This window comes from Vombatus ursinus, unplaced genomic scaffold (genome assembly GCF_900497805.2).
Source record: "Vombatus ursinus unplaced genomic scaffold, bare-nosed wombat genome assembly UNPS02015202.1, whole genome shotgun sequence".
Taxonomy (NCBI): Eukaryota; Metazoa; Chordata; class Mammalia; order Diprotodontia; family Vombatidae; genus Vombatus; species Vombatus ursinus.
The window spans coordinates 95,823-114,358 of record NW_020954980.1 but is presented as its reverse complement, the minus strand read 5'-3'; the positions used below and the strand labels follow the sequence as shown (position 1 = coordinate 114,358).

General features: G+C 46.5%; 1 protein-coding gene and 1 long non-coding RNA gene across 5 annotated transcripts in view; one reads left to right on the top strand and one right to left on the bottom strand.

Annotated features, from left to right (window-relative positions):
* LOC114031654 (tyrosine-protein phosphatase non-receptor type 5) overlaps nucleotides 1–12,478 on the top strand; it is a 108,897-nt gene extending 96,419 nt beyond the window's left edge. For all 4 annotated transcript variants that reach the window (XM_027846795.1, XM_027846797.1, XM_027846796.1 and 1 more), the window contains 6 exons: nucleotides 8,059–8,138; nucleotides 9,054–9,191; nucleotides 9,305–9,415; nucleotides 11,340–11,500; nucleotides 11,623–11,736; nucleotides 12,377–12,478. In XM_027846795.1, the coding sequence (XP_027702596.1) occupies nucleotides 8,059–8,138; nucleotides 9,054–9,191; nucleotides 9,305–9,415; nucleotides 11,340–11,500; nucleotides 11,623–11,736; nucleotides 12,377–12,470 (698 nt within the window). In that variant the 3' untranslated portion in view covers nucleotides 12,471–12,478. The remainder of the gene's footprint in view (nucleotides 1–8,058; nucleotides 8,139–9,053; nucleotides 9,192–9,304; nucleotides 9,416–11,339; nucleotides 11,501–11,622; nucleotides 11,737–12,376) is intronic.
* LOC114031656 lies at nucleotides 6,818–13,433 on the bottom strand. Its single transcript, XR_003567764.1, has 3 exons — nucleotides 13,361–13,433; nucleotides 9,290–9,428; nucleotides 6,818–7,488 (listed from the first exon to the last, which is right to left on the bottom strand). It is a non-coding gene; the product is annotated as an uncharacterized LOC114031656 (long non-coding RNA).
* Between the last annotated feature and the right edge of the window lie 5,103 nt (nucleotides 13,434–18,536).

Here is an 18,536-nt window from a genome sequence, read left to right as displayed (position 1 = left end):
TAAGGGGATTTGTTCTGTGAAGTTTGGAAAGGGCTGCACTTGAAGACCTAGAGGGCCACATGTGGCCTCAAGGCCACAGGTTCCCCACCCCTGGTAGCGCATAGAGATTAATTTTGTATCCTGACTATTATCCAACAAACACTTTAGCACTTCCTCCCATCTTCATACCATCTACATATTTAACCCAACATGGTATTTACACTTTCATCCAAGTCACTGATAAAAATGTTGAAAAGCACAGGGCTAACTAAGTCAGAGACTTACTCTTTGGATCTGGCCATCCAGCCAGTTCTATATCTGCTTATCATCTGGCCTATATCTCTTTGTCTTGTCCAGAAGAATAACATGGGACGTGCTCTGCCTTTGGCAGAGAGAACCCTAGCAGATCTCTGAATATTTGAGTTCACCTATTACTACTATATGAACACTCTGGGTCAGTTTGTGATCTGGTTTGGAAACTTTTCATCCATTTCCTTCTTATGACTGGGTGGCTCCACCAGAACATTGCTATTTCTTCTTCCACTGAACCTTACCCAGATGTTCTTTACCATGATTCCCTCCTTAAAGGCACTCCACCCCTAAGCAAGAGTTCATCATTCCCCTGTCTTAACTCGTGATTCAGAATCATAAATCCTGTTTTCAGAAACCATCTTTAACTGCTTGTTTCCCAGATCTGCTTTTCTCTTCTGAGAAAGTCCCCTACCCTCAATCAAAGCTCTTTGATTTTTTTTTTCCTTTTCCATCTCTGAGGCCACAAGGGAAGTTGTGAGATACCCCCTCTTTCCCTTGGGACATATTGCAGTGGAAAATATGGGCCTAGAACCAGAGCTGTGACTGGGTTACAACTATTAGGGCTTTGTCTCAGAGTACCAAATGTTGTGCTGACAACATTCACAGTCCTCCATCAGGGAAAAAACAATACAGTTTACCAAATTAATTAGCAAGAATAGTTAGTTATACAGGAAGCTACCAGATGGCAGACTGGGGTGAGTTTCTTCCCCTCCTTGTCCTGCCCACACAATGGCCTCCTCGTTAGTGGTTTTGTGCCTGACGTCCCAGGACGTTTGACTGCCCCATAACTTTGACTGAGGGCATGTTTCATTCTATTTGCCTTGGGCACCGTCTATGGTAACTTCACATGAAATGATTCCTATTTATAGCTCTGTCTATAACCCAGGTAAGTCACAGCAACCACAGGCCCCAGACCCATTGTGAATCAGGAGGGTGGCAGCAGATCTTTATGCTCTCCACTAACTTTTCCATTTGGCTCATATTTTGTCCTGCCTCCCCTCTGAGCCTTGGACCCCTGTGTATCCTACAGAGACTAGTCACATACTACATGATGGCTTGGCAGGGAACTGACGGCCAGGGTAGGAAAGGCCAGGGTTGAGACACCATCTGTACTCAAAGCATTTGAGTTTGTATGAGTTGTGTTGTGTTTGAGTACCATCTGTACTCAAAGCATACCCCAGCTGGGGAAACTTATGCATGTATATGTACGTGTGTGCATGTGAATGGAAAGAAACTTCTGTCAGAGCAAGCACTATTGTGACAGAGAATTCTCTATGCCAAAATTAATTTCCTGTCCCAGTGGACAGACCATAAAAACAATGTTTAACTGTTCCCATTACAGTGAGTAACCTGGGAATGAACATGCTGTCACTAGCCCATCCCCAGGTCTGATTCCCCTTTATAACAGAAAGATCCAACTATGAGACTTGTGTATTTCCAGTGGGATCAGAGCCAAAGAGAACAGAGGATGTTTAGTCTGAAGAGGAAGAAAACAAGCACTGCCTTCAAGGTTTGAAGGCAGCGTGGATGTGGAAGAGGAATACTTGTTCTGATCGACTTAGAGCGATGGAGAGGAGCTACAAAAAGGCAAATTTGGGCACCATAACAATTAGAGCTGCCCCAGAAATGGAATGGGGCAGCCAGGTAGCTCAGTGGATGGAGTGTGGGGGCCTGGAGTCAAGAAGACTCAGCTTCATGAGTTCAAAATCTGGCCTTAGACACTTAGTAGCTGTGGGACCTTGGGCAAGTCATTTAATCCTGTTTGCCTCAATTTCCTCATCTGCAAAATGAGCTGGAAAAGGAGAGGGCAAACCACTCCAATATCTTTGCCAAGAAAACCACAAATAGGGTCATGAAGAATCAGACATAACTGAAACAACTGAACAATAACAAATATATAGGTGTGTGTATATATTTATAAATAAGGTATGGGTGTATATATATACGTATACATATATACGTACACACACACAGTATGTATATACATTGTGTGCCTGCCATATGTATGTACTATGTGTTTATACTATGTGTGTACACAGTATATACATAGTTTATATGTGTGAGGGATGGGAATGAAAGGGAATAAGCATTTATTAACCTGCAGCTACTAAATGTCTGAGGATCTGAATGAAGGTCTTTTTGATTCCAGGCCTAGTATTCTACCTACTGTGTCTGTCTGTCTATCTATCTATATATATGTGTATATGTATAATGTGTATAGGTTATGTGAATAATATATATATACATATATGTGTGAATATTGTGTACTTATGTGCATGTAGTGTTTGATTTCTTGTGCATGTGGATGTGTTTGTATATACTTTGTGTGTTTATATAATATGGGTGTGTACAACCTATACAAACATTCCATGTTGTGGGTGGGTGTGTGTGTGTGTATGTGTGTGTGTACACATTACATGAGACTAGGAAAATTATTGTTTAGATGTATATCTTTAATTTCCCCATATCCCTTTTTTATCTCCCCATTATACAGTTGGGGAAACTGAGGCAGATAGAGGCTAAATAACATGCCAACACAACTGGTACAGTCTGAGACTGGATTTGAACTCAGGTCTTCCAGGACCAGAGCTCTATCTACTATGCCCCTCATTATACACTTGTATAAATATATATATATATATATGCATAAATATGTACATACACATATATAGTGAGTAGTATATATATACATGAATTCTGTGTATATATTATGTGTGTGCAGTGTTTGTGTTTACTGCACATGTGGGTGTATTTGTACATTTTTGTGTGTCTGCATAATTCCTGTGAGTATAATCTGTGTATACATTCCATGTGTGTGCATAAGGATAGGAAAAATATTGTTTAAATATAGATCTTTCATAAGTTTATTTAGAATAAGAAGGGATTTAGAGGCCATCTGACCTACCACCTCCTCTTATTTTACAGATGAAGAAACTGAGGCCCTGGTAGTTAAGTAACTTGCCCAAAGTCATATAAGTCACAGGCATTATGGATTTGAACCCAGCTCCTCTAATCACTGTGTAGTTAGAGTACCTTCCTTTAAAAAACTGAAAAGCCCTAAATTTAGAATTAGAGGGACTGGGTTTGAATTCTGCCTTTGTTCCTTACTGGCTGTGTAGCCTTGTGTGTTCTTGCTGGGCCTCGGTTTCCTCATTTGTAAAAGGAGGCGGCTGAACCGCATAATCTCTAAGGCCTCTTCTAGCAATAAATCCATGTTCCTGTGATCCCAGAAATTCACCCATTCATTCTACCCAGGGGTAGTATCCCTGGTGTTCCCCAGTATTCCCCACTGTTAACCCTCCCCCTCTGAACTGACGTCCTCTGTGGACTCTCAAAACCTGACAGGAATAGTATCCAGAGAAAAGAATGAAAGTAGGGGATGGGGGATTGGAGAGTTAAGAGGCGCTGTGGTATTTGCCTTTCTCCCCTTCTTGGGGCCCCTGGATGCAGAGCAGAGAGAAGATGAGTAGCAGAGGTGATTAGGGGTAGGCAAGATTGCCTAAAGTGCATCAAATAGAAGAAGCACACACCTACTGTATTGTTATATCCCCTGAAGGATGTAGCAAGGGAGGTGAGAGTGAAGCTACCATGATTAAAGAAATTGTTGAAGCTGCAAATGGCATAGCATAATGGCTAGAATCCTGAATTTGGAGTCCAGAAGTTCAAATCCCATCTCAGATACTGCCTAGTTCTGTGACCCTGGGCAACACACCTAACTCATCTGAGTCTGTTTCTTTATCTATAAAATTGGGATAATATCATCTGTCTCACAGAGCTATTCTGCAGACCAAATGAGATACTGTATCATGTAAATGTAAGATATTAATAGTAGCAGTATTACCATCATCATTACTGTGGGAAAAGATGAGTGAAGTTGACTTGGGATCCATCTAAGTATAAACCAGGCCAGGGGTTCTCTGAGGTACCAAACCTACAGAGCTGAGATGAAAGCAGTAGCTGGATACAGGAGCAGAAATTTTAAGCCAAGAAGGTCAGTCCCACATTAGAAGATAAGCCACATAAATGTCAGTTATCATACTATGTGTTTGATTCTGCGCCCTTAAAGTTCTGTTCTTTTATCATGTATAGGGTAAGACCCTACCTCACCCTACAGTGTCAGAGGAGCTTTGGAAACAAACACCATCACCTTAGACCTGGAAGGGTGGCTTGGTGGAGTAGCATTCACAGAAGGCCTTTAACAGATCTGGCATATTTAGAGTGTACACCAGCTCTCACATACTCTCCTTGGATTGGAGATGACCCTACCCAGTCTCCTCAGTACTGGAGACAGCCATCACCTCCATAAGTTTAGAATCTCTTGGACAATGAATTCTTACTGCTCATTCACAATTAATGATGTTGGACAAAGTATGGATAGGAAAGGGGGGAGAAATTGAGGTGAGTCCTTTATGACAAAGTTTATCACCTCTATCAGGATGAGTGATCCATTGGGTGCCCAAATTTGGCCTTTCACAATAGCACATTCAGTGGTAGATTGCAACATCTGGGAATATGGATGATATCAAACCTTGACCTATTGGAAAGCATTGCTCAACAGAACTTGTGTTGATTGAGCATGTGGGCAGTTGGAAGTTGCCCTTGGTTCTTATAGTTACTGTGGATGATGATGGAGAACCATTCTCCCCTCAAGATGGTCCCTCAAAGCCCGAGATTTAGCTTTTCCTATCTAATAAATAGCTCTTTCTCAGTATTTGGTTTTCTTCTGCATTGAGCAACTTGCAGAAGGAGCCTGAAAGAATGAGAAAATTGAAGCAGAAAGTGCTGTCTATGAAGAGACAGCCCCCACAGTGACACTGGACGCATCCTTCTCTACAATGAGCTGTTTCTGGGGACCCAGCAATATCAAGATAGAGATAGGTGAACTAGGCCTTCAGGTCTTCAGGGGTATGTTCCATGCCCAGAAAGCCTAGGAGTACGTTAGCAGATTGGTAAGAGGTACCATCAGCATGGAAAATAGGGGGATAAAATGGTAGTAGTGGTCCATAAAGCCAAGGAACTGATGTCAGTCTTTCACAGAGTCAGAGGTCCCCTACTAGAGTATCACCTTCACCTTAAATAGATCATATATACATATGTTCCTTACCAGCGTATTATGTACCCAAGGAATTCAACCTTCCTCCTCAAATTAACATTTCTCTGATTGGGCAACTCACTGATGCTGGCATTAACACTGAAATAAGTTAAAACTAGTTTGGTATATTGGGCAAAGTCCTGTAAATACATGAGGACATCACCAAGGTAACCCACAACTCCTTGGCCCAGTTATGTAATATCAAAACTGTAAATCTCTGAAATACCATAGGGGCCTTATACAAACCAAACAACTTAACCTGCTATTAATATAAGCCATCCTGGATCTGGAAGACGTTTTTCATCACCCTCCTGCATCCAGACAAGGTTGTAGGTTCACCAGAAATCCCATTTTGTTGAATGTCAGTGACTTGGCCATCTGTTCTATTGGGCAGGGTATGGAGAACCACTCTTAGATGGTGATATAGAACAGGATTCTCTGGTCACAGCAGTCATCTTTCACTACATTTCTCTTAAGCAAATGCTAATAGGACTCTAGTCAGAGAGATGAAGGGCCAGACAAACCTCTCTTCCAGTTTTTCTCCAAGAACTCCCACAGGACCCCAGTCTTGGTTCTGGTCAGTAAGCCGATCAGGGCAGGTCTGGGGTTTCTAGAGGGATATGGCCCACATTATCATGTGGCCTGTACAGGCATGACTTCTCTGGACCCACTGTGCTAAACATAGCAGTCCCAGGAAGAAAACTCTTATTCAGGGTCCAATTCAGTGCCATGGCTAGATGCAGTATGCATCTGTTCTGGACAACATGTTCAGAAGTACAAAAGTAGGAGGTGACCTTCCACAGGTCTTATGATGGTTAGATTTACCAGGACAGCCAACCAATCCCTGCTGTTACTAGTAAAAGGAAGAGAAAGAGATCATATTCAGGGTAAGTACCTTGCACTGTTTCCCCACACCCAGTATGGCTTGGTCTTATGGGTCACTGATCCAGAGTGAAGTGGATACCCATGGGCTGTATCAGCTGTCATTAGAGTGTTGTGCTATTCCCAGGGTGCGTGCTTTCTGCAGACTAGGACTAAATCCAGGAAGTTCGAAGAAGCTCATTAATCTGCCATTACCAAGACCCAAGATTTGCAGGGATTCTGGCAGTTTAATCCTGAAGGTCAGGAGTGAGTGAGCCATAGGACAAGATGCAGGGACTGGTTGACCTGGGGAACTTCTACCACCTTTGAAGGGACTTTGACCACCTCCCCACCTCCTTCCCTATAGTCACTGGCAGTCTGTAGTATAAATGACTTCCTACCTGAGTGAAATGCTGTGCTTGAATAACATGGGCAAGCTAGACAGTACCCCCCAAGTCCCACCAGTTCTTCCCGTCATCCAGGAGATTCCCCAAATGTGGTTTGGGTGAGTTCTGGGTAGAACTGTAACTAGCTATATCTGCTCCTGGAACAAACTGGTGGAGCCAGAAATGGTGAAGGGATAGGGCAGAGTGACACAATTCTATCCACATGGAACAGAAAGATGACAGAAGAGTCCAAGGTATGGGATACATGGCCATACTATGAAGTATCTGACTGGGGAGGTGGAGGGAAAGGGAAGATTTGGTGATACAGTGGTGCAAAGGAGAGTTCTACCTAAGAGGGGGATCCTTTTCTCCTTGGAGGGATGGAAGAGAACACTCCAATGGCCACCACAGGAACAGAATCTTGGCAGGGTGGTCAGGGATGATTGTACCACAAGATTCTAGAAGTCACTGATTGGTGGTTGTGGTGAAAAGAAAGCACACGCCTTCCAAGATATTACCTCGAGGCAAAGTACCACTTGCCCCTTGTTAGTTACAAATCTGGTGTTAGATCGGAGTAACTTCAGCCTTTAAAGCAAAATTCAGCGCTCACACATTGTTGGGTACGTACAGACAGGTTGATGGCTTTCTCATGCAGGCTCATTCTTTTTGGATTGGAATCACAAAGTATGCCAAAAACTGATTCACCAACTTCTGACTTTGGGTCTGGAACAAATAGGCAGTCTCCCATGGTTCCTTGCCTCTTCTGGAGTCCTCACTGGAAGCTACACAGGCAGGCAGTGTTTCCAACACTGTCCACCATGACAGTTTGTTTAGGGAGCTGGATAACGTTATCTCACCCTAGCAGAGGTAGAGAGGGTTAACGGTCAGAGATTAGGACAATCATAAAAGCTGAATGCAATCCCCTCTTGAGAGTCAGATCAAGACATAAGAAAGCAAAAGCCAAAGGCCACCAAAAGTAAGAATTGGGGTTTTTCTGGAGCAGCCAAATCCAAGGGCTGAGATATACATGAGATCCTAGCACAGAAGCAGAGATTTCAAGCAGGCAAGGTTAGTACTGGAATAGAAAGATAAAATGGAAGAAGTATCAATAAACTCAAAATCCAACTCATCTATCACCTGACATCTCCCCCCCTCATTAATGCATGTTCTCCATTCCCACCACCCTGCGCCTCTGAGTTGCTTTTGGCCCCTCAATGCCCCTAGGATCCCAGAGGAGTTTTGGAGAACACTTGTCTCCACTTTGGCAGGCAAGGCTGTCCTCCTATCATTGAGTGCTAAGGTTCAAGTGTCCCTGTTTTAAGTAAGAGGGCACCTGAGTGGTTAGGGTCACCCTTTGTGGTGGGGGCATAGCCTGCAAGCCCAGCAGAAGGAGGGATGAGCCAATGACTTCACCTCTTTCTTTCCTAGACCCCCACAGCAGGGTATGCCTTACCTCACCACACCAAGATGACCCCTTGAACTCATACATCAATGCCAACTATATAAGGGTGAGTATCCCCTGCCCCTACAGCCTTTTGTCAAAGATACCCTTGCCCCAGACTGCTCCATCCCAGCCAGTATATCATCCGTGGGAGATGAGCTAATAAGGCGAATCTCGTTCTCTTTCCCCAATCAGTGGCAAGAAAAAGAAATTCAAAATGGCTCTGGAAGACTAGATTATTAACTCATCCTTACTTTGGGGCAGAGAAATGGAGGTCTAGGGGTCCCTACAACTGGAATATCCCTAGAATTGGGATAAAGAGCTGATGGAGGGAGCTCCTTCTAACCCTTGGAGGCTATGGGAGAGAGGCAGGCCTGACCACTACAGTCAAACTTGGCTGTTTGAATTTGATTCACCCAGACTATATAATTATATTTACAGGAGTGTACATTTCTGAGGCAGCTAGGTGGTACTTTCAAATCTGACCTCAGATACTTATTAGTTATGTGACCCTGGGCAAGTCACTTAACCCTGCCTTGTTTGCCTTAGTTGTCTCATCTGAAAAATGAGCTGGAAATGGCAAACCATTCCAGTATCTTTGCCAAGAAAACCCCTAATAGGACCACAAAGAGTTGGACCTGACTGAAACCACTGAACAACATTTCTGGAATTTTTGTCTTTCTTTTTTTGCTATTTATAGAAAAGAACTCACTAAATGACTAGAAAATATTAACAAGATTTCTGGGGAAATTTCAATTTCAAGGCATCTATCCAAAAAAAATTATTCAAATGCTAATTACAAAACATTCTTCTCTAAGATTGAAGTAGATCTCTTAAGGACCTGTATTAAGCAACACTTTATTAGCCTTTTTTAATTACTGCTCTCTCGTGCCTGGGCTATGTCAGTCAGTGAAGGATAACTGTAGAAAGAGGGCCAATGTGATGATGCTACAAGCCTCCCTCCACCACCTGTGGCTTTTAGGGCTATGGAGGGGAGGAGAAGGTGTACATCGCCACTCAGGGACCTATCGTCAACACCGTGAGTGACTTCTGGCGGATGGTATGGCAGGAGCATGCCCCCATTATTGTGATGATCACCAACATTGAAGAAATGAATGAGGTAGAAGCAACAGTATCTTTGTGATGGGGTGGAGGAGGTAGGAGGAATAAGGTTGGGCTAGGGTGGGCATCGCTGAAGAGCTATTCCACTAAACGTACCTTGTATACCTCCAGAAATGCACAGAGTACTGGCCAGAAGAGCAGGTTGTGTATGACGGGGTCGAGATCACCGTCAAGCAGGTCATTCAGGCTGATGACTACCGGCTTCGTCTTATTACCCTGAGGGTGAGACCTTGGGCTGAGGGGTACAGGGGGGGCAGAGTTGGTGGTGACCAAGAAAAGATGGCTTAGCCTGAGGGAGCAGAGAGTAGGCAGCATCTGTCTAACCCACTAACACAGTGGATTAGAACAGAGCCCCAGGAGCCATTCCTTGGGAAAGGTGGGTTTTGGGGAGGGGGGCCGGGGAAGACCACCTATGTGGGCCTCCCACGCCTATCCAGGACCTCTAGGGAAGAGGATCCAAGGTCGTCCTGTAGTAAGAACGCTGGTTTTCACTCCCTTCTCCCATGGCAGGAATCCCAGTTCATATCACATCTGACAGGTGAGCCTCACTTCCATGTTGGAGCTCACCTTTCCCTTGTGTACAATGCCTTCTAAACTTATAAAGCCCATTGTCTTAGCTGATGAATGCAATAAACATGCCTTGAGTTAGGTAAGGCAAAAGATTAGTTTCTCCATCTTATAGCCGAGGAAACAAAGAGCCCAGAAGAAGTGACAGGACTTGCCTATGGTCATAAAGTGAGTTACTGGTAGTAACTCCCAACTTCTTGTCTCTTCTTGCTGACCTTCTATTGTGGCCTCTCTTTATTCGATACATGGAGCATTTGGAATCCAAGGGGAAAGGCAGACCAAATGGGGAGACTCCAGTAACCTGTACCCATGTATCTTTAAATAAGATGGCCCCGGGGGCAGCTAGGTAGCACAGTGGATAGAGCACAGGCCCTGGATTCAGGAGGACCTGAGTTCAATTCCGGCCTCAGACACATAACACTTACTAGCTGAAAGACTCTGGGCAAATCACTTAACCCCAACGCCCAGCCAAGGGGAAAAAAAAAAAAGATGACCCCAAAGAAAGCTAGAGGGGGAGGGGCACATCAGTGATCTTGCTCTTCAAAATCCTCCCCCTTCTAGCTCTCCTACCACAAAAGGGAATTGGGAATTATCTTCCATTTTTTGAAAACAAAGAAAAGGTTTCGTGGTAAAGACAGATTCCTCTCAACGTGGTGGAGACTGGACGGGCAGAATCAAAGGGAAGTTATTGTCATATAGTAGAAAGATCCTGGGGTTTAGTCAAAGGATCTGGATTCAAATCCCAGCTCTCAATTAATCATCACTTGTGTGCCTTTTAGCAATTTATTTAATCTCCCTAAGCCTTGGCTTCCTTTTTTGTAAAACAAGGTGGCTGATCCAGATCAGAGGTGACAAACCCTCCCTGGTGTGGCCAAGACAGATTAAAATGCAATTGGAAAATATTTAATAAAATAAATAAAAATACAATACAATATAGATAATGTTACATTTTAAAACAAGTTAATATGTGGCCCGCAGGGATCCTTAAGTATGGATTAGTGACCCCTATTTCTATTGGAGTTTTATATTACTGGATGAGATGATCAACAAGGTCCCTTTCAACTTCCAGTCCTATTTGGGGTGGGCTTCACTGTATCCAGAAATAGCCTGAGATAGCCATCAACATCAGAATCTACAAAGTCCAAGGAAAAGAGATCCGTCTGGGACCTCTCCCCACTGCCCCTAACTCTCAACTCTTTTGGGGGCTTCCATGGGGTCCAAGGCAGGCAGGAGTAAGGCACAGGTTAGGCGGGTGCTGACAGGGGCTTATACAATCTTTGCCTAGGATGCCACCCCCCTGAACCTACAGAGTAGCTCCCTAACCACTCAGTTAGCACAATAAGGCTAATGGTGCCCAGAGAGAGTCTGGCTGAGCTGGGAGACTGAGCAGTCTGCCAATTAACAGGCTGGCCGTACCCAGAGAGGACAGACAGTACAGCCCCGGAGAGGGGAAAGAGAGAGAATGGGAGAAGGTTCGTAGAAGGACTTCCCACTGTTCTTCATGTTGGGGGCGTAGGTAAGTGGATGGACTAAAATCAAGTCAGGGGGTCTTACTCCCCAGTATCTGACCCTCTTGCAGAGTGGGGCTGAGGAGCGTGGCCTAAAGCATTACTGGTTCACTTCGTGGCCAGACCAGAAGACCCCTGATCGGGCACCACCGCTGTTGCAGCTGGTCCTGGAGGTGGAGGAAGCAGCTGGCTGGGAGGGGCAGAGCTTTGCTCCAATCATCGTTCACTGCAGGTAAGTGCCTCAGGCGGTGGGCTTTCCCCACCCCCCCTCCTCCCCAGCCTGACCTTCAGGCACCTCGCCTTCCCCCATTCGGTTCTCTGACTCTCCCTCAGAAGCCTCTCTCTGCCCCCCAGTGCTGGGATCGGGAGGACTGGCTGCTTCATTGCCACTAGCATCTGCTGCAAGCAGCTGCAAAGAGAAGGTGTGGTGGACATCCTGAAGACAACCTGTCAGCTCCGACAAGACAGGTCAGCACTGTGGGCAGGGAAGGGAGTGTGGCGGGTCTGAGCCAGCTAGCTATTACTCAGGCCAGGCCTAAGGCGAGAGGCGGAGGTGGAGAAAGGGAGTCTCAGGGATAGTGAAAATCAACTCCCAGTCAGTCAGTCAGTCATGGGGCAGTACTCTAGGTGCCGGGGAAAGAAAGACAAAAACGGTCTCCAAAGAACTTCCTACACAAAGGAAGGGCAGATAGTTCTGACTGCCTGGGGAATAGGTGAGGAATGTGGGGGACTTGGAACCCAAGGAGGTCTCCTTCCTTCTGGTCATTCCTTCCAGGAATGGCCCTTGGTGCCACTGGCGCCCACTGCTCATAGTAATGCAGACTAAATGGAGAAAAGACTAGCTTCCCCAAGTGGAGACAGAAAGATGGTGCCCCCTTTTATCCCCCGGGCAGTTAAAGGCCCCCTCTTTCAGTGCCTTACCCACTGCTAACACTCTCTAGGCCCTGAATATGGCTAGAGCCCAGGCACTGATATGGGTCTGGTCTCAGTAACCATCACCCCCTAGGGAAGCCACCTATTCCTCTCCTTGCTTCACAGCCCCTATCCCTTTGACTTCCTGGGCCCTGCCCTTTTGACTGTCCTGCCCTGCCCTCTTCTGCTCTGCCAGGGGCGGGATGATCCAGACCTGTGAGCAGTACCAGTTTGTGCACCACGTCATGAGCCTGTATGAGAAGCAGCTTTCTTCCCAAGCCAAGGAGTAACCACTCCTAGGGGCCGGATAGCACAGCCCTAGCCTGAGACCTGCCCAGCCTGGGTAGAGTCCAGCCAGGGCCCAGGAGCATCCTAAGCTCCTCCTTCAGCTTTGTTTTGTTCTTTGCTTCATCTGCTCTGTCTGCACCGGCCATGAGAACCCCCTCCAACTGCAACTCTCTCTACTGTAAATACCAGAACAGGGGGTCCTGGGGCCAGACGCAATCAGGCGACTGGCCCAGCCTCCACCCTTCCACCCCCTGCTGAGCCCTGCCCCAGCTCTGGCTTACCCGGCTTACCCCCAGTCCCATTTTTTAACTTGATCCAAATACTGTATGTGCTGGGCTCCGTGTATCCCACTGTCTGTCCATCTGTTTCTGATGTTTTAACCGGACACTGTGTCTCCTCTGCCTGGGCTAGGAGCCCACTCTGGGGAGCAGCTCATTCCGGGGAGGGAGGGGGAGCCTTGGAACCCAGCTTACAGATGGGAGCCAGGTAAGGAGTGAACTCAGGGGGGGCCTAATGAGTCTGGGAGAGAAGGGATGGGACCGAACTCTGTCCCCTGGCCAGACCTTCTGCCTGCTCCTCCTACCCACAGCCTTAGACGGCCCCCTCCTTGCCTTAGGCTTCCCCTCTAACCACAGGTTACCCCCTCCTCTCCTCCCCTAATTCTAGGCTGGCTCTCCCCACCAATCCCCAGCCCCAGCCTTACACTTTGCCCACCCCCAGCCTTGGGCTGCCCAGCCCACTCCTCCCTTTCCCCACCCCCCACGTAAGGCTGTCCTTTTCCCCAATCCCGGTGTAACCAACACCCCGACATTAGTCTTAAACGTTCCCCTCCCCCATCCCATTCCCAACCTTAGGTTCCACGTTCCCCAGTAGTAGGTCACTCTCTACTCACCCGCCTCCTCCGGCTCCCCTACCCCAAGGCTGCCTCTGCGGAAGAACAATCACAAATTTTAATTTACTCCCCAACACCCAGAGAAGGGGCGCTTCCTATGATCTCCTGGAGGAGAGGGAAGAATGGGAGGGAGGGGCGGTGCTTTTGGGCACAAGGACTCCCCCAAAGAACTGATGCCCCTGGGCCTAGTGGGGAGGGCTTGGGGGGAGGGGAGGGGCAAGGGCTGGCCCCAGTTCTGTGCAGAGTATTTTTCTGTGTCACTGTGGGGAAGTTCTTTCCAAATCGTGTATCCGTGGGTGTGTCACGTGTCCGTGAGTGTGTAGAGAACGCATCGGCGGGGTGTGCATGATTTTGGCAATATGTGTTATCCTGGAGCCACGTGGTTTTATAGCTGACTTTAAGTATTTAATCTATGGCAGACAGAGGCGTCTTTTTATAACTCTGCTCGTGGTCACTGAATAGAGCAATAAACACCGCATTTTGAGCAAAATCGGCCTTGCTCTGTGTGACTTACACACACATACGCACATTTCACGGACTCGGCCCAACTCTGGACCTTCTTTCCGGACTCCTCGGACTCCCCGGACTCCCCCACCCAACAACTAATCTCACATATTTATTGCCTGGTCAGACCTCTTGGCCACCTTCCTCCTTGCTTCACCCTGGAACTGGTGGTTAGGGCCATTTGTTAGCTTGTATCATTCAATTAAGGAGATTTTCATACTCCACTCTCTAGTGTCTCAATATGAATTTCCACAAAGCATTCTTTACCAGTTACCTACTCCTGCCAAGGCCAGGAATTCAGAAAAGTTACTTCTAAGGAGAGACCTCTCTGACTCAGGACAACTTTCACCTTCTCCCACTTACTGGCTTTTGGAAATCATTTGTAAGCAGATTAGGAAAGAAGTGGCCTTGTGTAGAGAGGGAACCAGGGTGGATGGTTCCTGTTGCTCCAAAAGCCTGACTTCGAACTCAAAGGGTCCAGATAAGATGAAACATCGAAGGTTTAGCAGACCAAAGTTGCTACATAAATGTCAAGTTATCTTCAGTGGCATTACCCCCTACTCTCCCTGAGTCCCTGCAGGGCTCCTCCCCCTTCTTCTGGATCCTCTCCCAAACCTTTGCAGGCATCTTCTCAGCTCTCTCCACCCCTATCCCATGCCCTCCCTTAGGGCCTCAAAGCAGCTGCAGCCTCAGGTTTTTCCCTTTTAAGGCCCTGGATCGAAATGCCAATGTCACCTCCCAGGGCCTGGGGGAATCCACCAGGCTTAGATCCCAGCTCAGACAACTATTCTAGCTATAGCCCTCCCCAAAGGACAGAGCAAATGTAGCTCTGATGACTGAGGTCAGACTTGCCGGAAGGGTGAGACTTACCCCCTAGAATTGGGGGGGTGAGAAATAGGAATAACAGAACTGAAACAGAGTGGGATGGGGTGGTGGGGAACTTTAACCCATGACTAGAGCTTAGCCCATTGAGGATGGGGGAGGAAGGGGATGAATCACACACTTTGGCCAACTTTTCCCTGGGACACAGTTCTGCCCTGCATCCTGAATCTTCCAAGGAGGTCAAAATAGGGACATCTATTGACACCCAAACCTACTCTGACTCATGGTTGGGGAGGGAGAGGGCAAAGCCCACTAATTCATTTTCCAGGTGTTCTGAACACAAGTTCATTCCTAATAATGAACCCCAGAAAGGGTGCCACCCTTGGAGGAGGAAATAGCTCTCCTGGAGAGTTGGCAGGATGGCTTAAGATATATCGCCCTCATCTGAATAACACTTTTAATAGCGCATGTTTGCCTTTTACTCCCTGAACTAATTTGAGGTCCCCATTCTCTTGCCATTTCAGAAACAGACCTGGGGCCCTAATCCTTTCTAGAAATGGATAGAAGTGGGTAACTGAGGAAAGGAATGAGAAGATTCCCTCTATTATTCTGATCTGTTCTATCGTTCTGTTCTCAATTCCTGCCAGGATTTTCATTACCTCCTACCCCTCCCTACCTCACCTGGCTTCCCATCCGCAAACAGAGCCAGAATCTGAAAGAGAGTCCCTCAGGACAATCAGCCTGCTTTCTAGTGGAAAGCACCGGATATGGGGGTCAGTAGACCTGTATTCAAATGATAATTCAGACATTTATGAGCTCTGTGATTCAGACATTTACTAGCTCTAGGTATTATGAGGCTGATTGAGTAAGTACTGAAGTCTGTCTTGTAGAGGAAGAATTGTTCTTGGCCTCAGAGGGCAGAACAAGCAGTTTTCTGCTTAAGGTAAGAAAACACTTCCTAGCAATTAGAGCTATCTAAAAAAAAAATTGGAATGGTCTGCTGTGGGAAGCAATGGGTTCTGCCTCACCACATATCTACAAGCAGAGATGAGAAGGCCTTTTGAATGGTGTATTGGAGAGGATTCTTTCTCAGCTATGGGTCAGACTGGATGACTTGTGAGGTCTCTTCCAAAGTTGAGATTTGGTGACTTGACCTCACCAAGCCTTAATTTCCTCATCTGTAAAACAAGCCCAGTAATACTGCTACTACCTACCTCACCAAGCTGTTGTGGGGAAAAGACTTTGTAAACATTGAAGTGCTAAATAAATAGGATTGTTATCATTGTTTTTGTAAGAAAGGCAAAATCACAGATCCTCACAGATTCCAATTGCTTCTGGTAAGCTGTCCAAAAAGTAGTGTGGATGCCAACCTCCAAAGATGTCCCTGCCATCCATTTGGGGAAGGGGTCATTCCCGGCCCACCTGCAGCTGCTGGCTTTGGCAAGGACTGGGTCCCATGGGAAGGAATATTTAAAGTGCTGCTGACTCCACTCCCTGTCTGTCCAGAGCTGAGTGAGGAGGCAGCCACGGCAGGGAACTGTGAGGTGTGAGACTGGGAGCTGAAGATACAGAGAGCCTGAGTGTGGAGCCTCCAGGTACAAATCAGAATCCAAAACCACCAGGAAACAGCTCAGAAGGTAAAGTATCTGAGAAGCTGGAGTTTCTATTTCCACTGGGATAAGGCTGACCCACCCATCACCACCATCCTAAGGGAGGGGAGGAACAAAGATGAGAGGGGAGAGTCAAAAGATGGGGAGTGGGTTTGAGAGGAGAGTTGGGGCTTAACTGCCAACCTGGGCATAGGTAATATGAAAATAGGTAGGAAAGGTAGACAGTTTTAAGGTATATGCTAGAGTAGTACCCTAGTTCTGGTAGGCTTCAGCAACAACCTTCATATCATACATGGTGAGCCAACTTCATTGCTCACAAAAAGATCTTGGTCACTCTTTTAAAAAGCCCTATACTGGGAGTCAGGAGACCTGGGTTCTAGAGATGGCTCCCCCATTGACTGTGTGTGCAAGTCATAGGAATGGGAAAGGGAGGGATAGAGATACCTGGGGTCAGGGACTAAGCCTGTGAACTACAGGACAATGCTCAGGATAAAGCTACTGGAGCAGACAGCACGTCATCTGTCTGAGCCTTATCATCCTCTTCTGTAAAGCAGACCTCAGAATCCCTGCTTCACAAGGCTATTAATAAGACTCCAATGAGACTGTGTATATTACAGCGCTTTGTAAACTTTTAAGCCCAGCATTCACGTGGATTGTTTTTATTATTCTTAAAATTAAGGCTCCTGAGGGCAGGAAAGAAGTCTGCCAAAGCCCTTGATTTGAGTCACAAGAAAGTCCTCAGGTCTATCTTTCTTTTCTACTGCTTTGGTGCCAAGCCATCTCCCTCCCTATCCCTCAACAGCTACAGCCCAATGACTATAACTGTTAAAGAACCCCGCCTCACTTCACACTTCTACCCCAGAGTACCCAAGTTCAAATCCCAATTCTTTCACTTACTACCTGTATGACCTTGGGCAAATCAGCTAAACTCTTTGGGCCTCAGTTTCCTCATCTGTAAAATAAAGATGGTTGGATTCTAAGGGTATCTTACAGTTCTGAAACTATATAGAGACTCTTTAGACTTCCTGGGAATGAAAATCTTGCTGATCCAGCAGAGTTGCCCTGACCCCTGAGTCATAGATGTTGGGGGGGAGGGGGAAGGGCAGGGAGTAGAGTTAGCTGGCATCTCTGCTCCTTGCTTCTGAGAAATTGTAAGAGGTGAAGAGAAGCCCTTGGGTGATATCATGGTCTAGTACATCTGCAAGAAGAGGAGGCTCTGTACTTTTTCCAAACCCCAAAGGATTTAGAGGAGGCACTGACCCAGCAAGGAGCACATGCCTGGGCATGGAGATGAGTGGGGTCAGTTTCCCTTTTAGTCTTTCCCTTAGTGGGACATGAGGATTTGGGGGTAAACAAGATGAGTAGAACTAGGTTCCCTCAGCCACCTGGGGTCCAAGTAGGACTACACTTCCAATTTGAGCCCAGTTTCTTTCAGAAGGAAAAAGCCAGAAGCCAAATGTCTCTGGGCTAACTGAACATTTTCAACTCTGGGATCAGAATGACTGTGAGCTATTTAGTGCTTTGGGATTTTTAACAGAGATCCCACTCGGGTCTACTCAGAGAACTGTGGGAACCTCTTTTTTTGCTCTGTTCAACCAAAAGTTCCTATCTGCACTCCTGTCCAATAGGACAAATGATTTTCTCTTCCTTTTGCCAAAGCCCAGTGTGCCTCCCATAGGTGGACATCTTCCACTAAGTCATTTGGGCCAAGGAAAGACACCTGCACCACATTTCCATTTGCCTGTTTCCCATCCTTCTTGGCAACTGGGCCAGGCCATGCCCATTACCCCAGGGCTCCTCTAACCCTCTCCTATCTCCAAAGAGAGGAAGAGAAGCAGCCAACTGCCCCCAGCCCCTCCTGCATCTTCTCTCTGGCAAGATTTGTATCCCCACTAAAATTATATAATTGGACATCTTAGAGCTCCTGCCAAGTCTTACCCTGAGTAAACAGAAGCCCAAACAGTAAAGACATGGATGGGGGGTGGGGGGAGGCCAGACTGGGAAGGGGCCAGGTCTTGCATCAGAAAAAAAGAACCAGGGTGGGGCCAGACTTGACTTTCCTGATCTGACCACTGGTTCTTAACACAAGCAACTGACTGCCATATATCCATCCTCCTGTCATGCCTCCCCTACCCATTTTCTCCACATTTCTGTATTGTCAATCCACTTTTTCAATTATGTTCTTTTATTTTTCCCCTTGGGTTTCCCCTTTCTTATCTCTCCATCTCTAAATCTAACCG